Source organism: Prorops nasuta, unplaced genomic scaffold, assembly GCF_024137725.1.
Source record: "Prorops nasuta isolate Cenicafe-Biocafe unplaced genomic scaffold, Cenicafe_Pnas_1.2 PNAS00018, whole genome shotgun sequence".
NCBI classification, from domain to species: domain Eukaryota; kingdom Metazoa; phylum Arthropoda; class Insecta; order Hymenoptera; family Bethylidae; genus Prorops; species Prorops nasuta.
In genome coordinates, this window is record NW_027116815.1 from 162,347 (window position 1) to 169,340 (window position 6,994).

A 6,994-nucleotide genomic window follows, 5' to 3' on the forward strand; every position below is an offset into this window, starting at 1 on the left:
TCAACGACCCCCCCCCCCCCCCCCGCCGATTCTATCTAATGAGTCTAGGATCCGTGATAAACGATCCTACTTACGTGCGCGAAAGACCCACTACAGAAGTCAATGACTATAAAAAAAAGCATGTAATATTGTACGAGGTTTTTTGCTTCTGAGCGTGAAAGAAAGAACCCTCGCGAGTTGGAATGAAATTCGGTTCGTTGCTTCGCCTCGTTTGGGCAAATTCGATCTTATCGCGTCTCGTTGGATCCGCGTGCATCGGTATATATATATAACGACACGAAGAAAGAGAGTCGACTTTTGCGATCGATAAACACAACTTTCGTCACTTGCTGGTTTGTACCAGGAAAAAGCAGAAAATTAGCCGTCGAATTCTATACAGTGTTGTCATCGCGTTCTCAGAAACGAGGCTCGAATTTCTCCGGAAGTGTCCCGCGACAGGTTTTTCACGAAGGTCATTCTTGCGGAATGAAAGGTACGTTTCGTGAAATCCCGGATTTCGCCTTAGCAATAATAATATTATAAGCCTAGGCAGATCGGATTTCTGAAGAGGAACAGGTATATACACAGAGTGAGTAACGACGACATTTTGCTGGAGTATATTTGCTAGCTCGAATGGGGAACGACCAGCCCGTTCGCAATTCCATTCTCGATATACATACATTATAATAGCGAGTGGAGTGGATTTTTATTTCTTAGCGAGAAAATGTCCGTCTAACCGATATTTTGAAGATAGGACGTATGTATACGTGTGCAGTGGAAGAGAGCTCGTTTCTATACGGGCTATTTGAGTATTGGATGGAGAGAGCATGTATTCTCAGGGGTGTTTTTCAAATATACTCGTTGCGCACAATGTAACACTATCCCCCTTTTGTAGCGGCGCAACACAGAACCTTGGAGTGTCTTTAATGCGAAACTGAGTAGTGGCAAGGCTGCTTTGCGCCTCTATTATTTTTTCATGAATAATCCCTTTATGCCCGAAGGAAAGGGCCAACGGGCAGGGTAGCCTCAAGATCGCGTCACTAATCCCCCCTCTCCCCTCTTTTATTATGGTTTTATCAATCCTATATATATACAATCTAGTATCCCTAATTATTCGTAATGGTCGATTATTGGACGGTTAGGGTGTTGAGGCCTCGTGAAAAACAGGAAAATGATGAAAGGGGGGAGGGGGGCTGTTTTCCTATTCGTCCTGCACACGCCAAAACTGTCCATAGGTCTTCTCCTTGTTAGCACGCATTGTTCAGGTCGAGACTCCTCGCTCGCGAATGGCCATCGTGCGGCGCTGTCCCTCTGTGGATAAACAAGAAAATTTACTATATACATATATAATCGCATCTGCGGATCAAGCGAGGAATTTCTATGGCTATAATTTACCCACACTTCTCCCTCGCGCACGATTCTCTTTCAAATTCTTTTCGGTGACCCGTCCGAATCTGATTTTTCACAAAGAAATTCACCAAATGCCTAATACATTTAACTGCGAGCAGCGCGAGAGATGTATTTTTCAAGCTCTGGAACTTTTGCTATCTGCGATCGTCGAGTCTTCCTTCCTCGGAGCTAAGAGAGAAACAATCACTCATTTAATTGGACGATTTTACGATTGGCCTCAATCTTGTCTTTCCTTCGTCTCCAGTAATGGAATGATCGAGTTAAGCTTGCAGGATATTCTCGTTACAATCACGGACGTTTTTCAGTAGCTCATGAGTGTTTTGTGGGACACAATGCACTGTGCTCTCAAGTGTCTTTTAGTGAGAATAAGAGAGAGAGAGAGAAAATGCTCACCGGTGGGCGCCTTCTAGCCCGATGGTACGATGCGATCGTAACACAGGCTAGCTCCTGCACTACTCTAAACAAATACGCAGCGGGAGCACTGGCAAACACTGCCCTATGGACTAAATCGGAAAATAAATGTCCCATTGCAAGGCAAATTGCGAGAATCATTTCCGGTCAATACTTTTCTATCGTCCGACAAGTTAATATGTTTATTGCTGTGAGAATGTTTCACTTGGATAGACGGAAGATTTTTATCTGACGCACTGTTGCATTCTTCATCGAATCCCGAACATTCTCCCTGTAAAATTCTCTTTCAACCACTTGACTCTTGTTTTATTGTTATCTCATTGAATGCTATGTACAAAGTAATATAATCTTATTTTTCGTAACGTTTCTCAGTAACATCGATTTGTTTCAATATAACCTCACTTCTTTCACTTTACCATGGAGGGAGACCATGAAGTACGAAGTTCCTTGAGGGAACGTCAGGTGGCACAAGGTTCGCGTCAGACCAGATCCTCGTATTCTGTAACTTGAACGAGAATTTTCGGTGTCGGTACGAACTGAAAATGATATATATATATATATATATATAGATATATATTTATCATTACTCATACTGATATTTATCTTTAACCTCTGTCTAACGATACCGAAATTTGTCGGTAAGAGTTACAAAATTACCCTACTGAAAAGTGAAACCAAAGTGGTGGGGAAACAAGATTGAACGCCATCTTGGTTGTTGGTAGATATAGCTGATATAGCTTATATCTATCAACAATCAAGATAGCGGTCAGCTTCTGGTTTTCCCGCCACTTTGACTTCATTTCCGCGGACTTATGCTTCTCCTTAGCGCTGTTTTATGATTGATCAATTTAGATAATTAAACCAATCATGACGCTTTTTTTTTAAACAACGTTATCCTAGTGCTAAGGTGTCTGAAAATTCTTAATTTTCGATCAGTATTGTCGCTTTCTGAATTTGGAATGCTGAGCGTTGATTGCTTGTAAGGATGCAGATAGCCAGTCAGCAGTTACCATTTCAAATCCAAACACTGATCAAAGACACTCATTGGCGCAGTCCTAGATTACAACCAATCAGATGCGATTGTTCAGTAACCTGCTCGATGAGCGGCCCGCGTTCCGGATATGGTCTTCTGTTTACCGACAGTGTTCAATTTTTGAAATTCCATGTGCGGATTTACGGTGAATTGCGCGTCGTGTTTTATCGTATTCACTGAAAAAATATTTAATTATTCGCGATGAAAAATAATTTACTAGTTTATTTTTATCACTCACGTGCAATTTCGTTATTATAATATATACAATTTATCGAGTTTTATTAAATTTAAACAGATTCGATTGCTCAATTTTTTTAATATACAGTATAAGATCGAAATGCACTGTGTGATAAAAATAAAATATTTGCCTAGGAAAGAATTCGTATAATGAACGAAAAACTTGTAAACATTGTTCGTGCGCAGCGCGAGTTTTGTGCTGTGTAGTGTTTTGGTGCATGCAGCGGCCAAGGGCAACAACCTCAAGGACTCTTATAGCCTGTAAGGTATATTATCTTATTTTAAAGTTTAAATAAACTCAAAACTATTTAATTTAATGACGTAGTATTCTTTTTTCTTTGTTACAGTGGGTCACCTCACTTTGGGGTATAAGTGCGTGTTTCGAACAACCGCGTCGTGTCTTTTGAATCATATCCGGGTCACGTAGTGAAATTTAACAAATTCGCGTTAAGTTTTGAAATTTAAAAAATATTAGTCACGTAGTGCTCGTATTGCCGTTGCCGCCATCGTTTCATATCATTTCAAATAATTGATCGCGATTTAATGACGGGAGTGCTATCATCATAATCTTCATTATCATCATCATTGTCTCACCATAAAAATGGATCATCGATGGATTTCTCGCCGAATGAGTGAGTCCCACGGGTAAAACCGTGAAAATTTTTTTACTAACGGAAGAATGACCGAAAACCTACAGGTAGGTTTCATTCGGTCCTTCTTCTGTTAAAATCATTTTTTTTTCTTGCGTGTTTTTCAGCTTCTTCAATGCGATTACATTTATTTTGCATGTATTTCTTTCAAGTTTAACTTTCCGATATAGGTAGGCCCTTTAGCACAGCGTTTCAGGCAGGCATTATGGCTATCGGTGTTAGGCAGGATTTTTTTTCAGGTATTTCATTGCGAGCATATCTATTGTGCAAGTTTTTCTGTCAGCTTTAATTCTCCGATATAGATAGGCCTCTCAATATTGCAAATTTCGTTGGCATTATAATTTTCGGATTTAAGTAGAGTTTCTTTCGCAAATATGCATGGTGGTCAAAGCGGTAGGGAAAAAGAAATTGGCGGCTATCTTGATTGTAGGCAGACCGGCTATGTTTACTTACAATGAAGATGGCGGTCAGACTCTTTCCCCCACCACTTTGGCTTCACTCTCGCTGACTTACCATATGCAGAGTCCGCTTGTGCAGCGCCCCGGTCGGTTATAAAGAGTAGGATTTGGGAATAGATACACTTACACAGCCATTTTGTAAACGATCATTGTTGCTTCTATTAAATACGACTACAATTTTGTTTGAAAATTCGTTGACTGTTTTAAGAGTGAGAGTGAGAGCGAAAGAGAAAAAAATATGCCTAAAGTTACCAACAAGAAATTTCGAACGTTTTGTTTACCAACATCGACGCAGAGTACGAATCGACAAGTTGTCGAGCAGAGAGCAATAACACCGATAGTAAATACTGAAGAGACCAGGTAAGTGCACGATAAACATATAATATTTTCGTGCGTATTATGCAAAAAGATGTTATTATGTAAAATAACGAGTGTTTTTTAGAGAGGAATTGATCAATCGCATAGAAGGTATTGTCTTGGCCATAATAAAAACAATATGTTCTGGCAAGTTACCTATGTTCTCCTACTCAATACCATCGTTGAAAAAGGTAAAAGACGAGTTATGCCAGGAGAACAGCGACGAGCATGAAAAAGTCGATAAAGAAGATTCGTGCAGCGACAGTGATGATATAATTTTATCAGAATCATTGAATTATGACTCGGACAAAGCAATGACCTCCATGACGAAGGTTGATTTCTCGTCGAAAAGAAGCAGAAATAAATTTGTACTGATGACCATTGTTATGGCTGCTTCCCATCGATTAGCTATCTCAGAGGATACGATCACTCGGCGTTCGTTTTATTACGAGCTTAAAGAAGGACCAGCGTCTAATTTATGTATCAAACAAAGCGCCATAGATGCTTCCATAAATCACGTGGCTAATTTATTGGAATGCGCACCGTGGGAATTAAGTAATATTTATGATATTTATATACAAATGTGAAATTTATTGATAAAAAATAAAAAAATAATCTTTTTCACAGGACTCGTACCAAGCGCAAAAGGGTTGGTTGCTGGTGATTTGGCACTAACTTTGAAGGACTCGACGATTATAGACTGCACCGTTTCGGACGGAGCTTTGATACCACAGGCTATTTTTAATTTGACATCCATACGATCCACTGCTTCTTGTGCTCTCATTGTAGAGAAGGACACTGTTTTTCAAAAACTTCTCCAAGAGGACTGCCCTCGAAGATTAAACTGCATATTGATAACTGGAAAGGGTTATCCCGACGTTGCCACTCGAATGCTTGTAAAAATGATTTCAGATAACCTTAAAATTCCTCTGTACATTCTTACAGATGCTGATCCCTTTGGTATTGATATCATGTGTACTTATAGGTAATGGTGTAACACTACTCCAACATAATGTACAATATTAATAAGCAAAAATAGATTTTATTAAATTTAAAAAATATTACTTTCTCGGTAGGTACGGCTCGACAAATTTTTCAAAAGTGGACAAAGATTTAATTTGCAAGGATTTACGGTGGTTAGGAGTCCACCCTAAGGAGCTGGCATTTTTGGGAGTGAAAAAGACTCCACTAACAAAGCTGGATTTATCGAAGCTGGACTCTTTGATGAATCGTCCTTATGCGACACCGTCTCTTACGAGGCAGATTGCTGAAATGCGAAATGGAAAAGCTGAGATCGAAGCAATTTCTAATTTCTCGTCCTCTTTCTTAACTGCTACTTACCTTCCTAGCAAGATAAAGGGAGAGGCTTATGTGTAGATTCTAGTATTATAGAGAAAAATTAAATTTACTCACTAAATTGTCCCAATCTTTCAGTAGATACGACTGTCCCTCGATTAATATTTCACCATTTGTATCATCATCTGTGCTATCTAATATTATAACATCTGGAATTTTTTTCAATAATCCTAAACATTCTATGTTATCTTCCTCTGGTAATTTTGTTGGTAATTCGATCGATTCAGATTCTGTTCGTTCCAATGCCGTAACTTCAACAGATGTTTTTGAACGTGTCATGTAAGGATGACTATCGCAATTTCTGATCGCATGTCTTCTTTGTACATGATTCTCTTTGAAATAATTTTTTAAGCGATTCAATTCCCTACTAGTCATTATCTTTCTATTTAAATCGTTTTTATAGATTTGAAATCTTTGTAGGTCGAAATTTATTTAGCAAAATTTTCTGTCGTTTGCATAGAAATGTTGAACGAAATAAAAAAACTATTAGCGATCAGTCGTGTTAAAAAGATAAAACTATGACATGCTTGAATATGTCTATGTTGAATGTTGATGGTGGTGTCTGGAAGCGGGGAAGGATTGTTCAGGATTGCGAGCTTTGCGTGCGAGTTGCACTTCACTGCATAGATGCCAGATTCTGCTCTTTAACAGCCAATGAGTGGATTAGAGGGGGGAGAGGGGCATACACACTAACCACAAACACATATCTACATAGAATTTGCGAATGTGCGTTGGCAGTTAAAGTGCAAAATCTGAAATCTCGGGTGTGTGTACCCTGCAGGCCCATTTGAAGGAAACAATTTTTTTTCAAGAGTTCTGATTTATTTAAACAAAATAATTCTAGAGTTACTGATGAAATTCAAAGTCTCTATTGATTTACGTCAAAATACCTAAATAAAAAAATTAACTTTCAGCGTTTCACACCCCAATCAGCCTCGTATATCGAAATACTATAAAAAATCTTTATGCAGTTATTCATCAGAGTTATCCTGAGTAAACGAATACTCGAATACAGCATAATATTGACTCATTGGATGAATCAATGTTAGGGATAATAATAAAGTATGAAAATAATAATAAACGAGTTTCAGGTAATGTAACAG

At 38.7% G+C, this 6,994-nt stretch overlaps 1 protein-coding gene across 1 annotated transcript; it reads left to right on the top strand.

Annotated features, from left to right (window-relative positions):
* The first annotated feature begins 4,312 nt into the window (after window positions 1-4,312).
* On the top strand, window positions 4,313-6,030 carry LOC136780113 (meiotic recombination protein SPO11). The gene is made up of 4 exons (XM_066738225.1): window positions 4,313-4,538; window positions 4,621-5,090; window positions 5,163-5,520; window positions 5,612-6,030. The coding sequence occupies exons 1-4, from the start codon at window positions 4,417-4,419 to the stop codon at window positions 5,910-5,912; spliced, it is 1,251 nt and encodes a 416-aa protein (XP_066594322.1). The 5' UTR covers window positions 4,313-4,416; the 3' UTR covers window positions 5,913-6,030.
* Window positions 6,031-6,994: the final 964 nt, after the last annotated feature.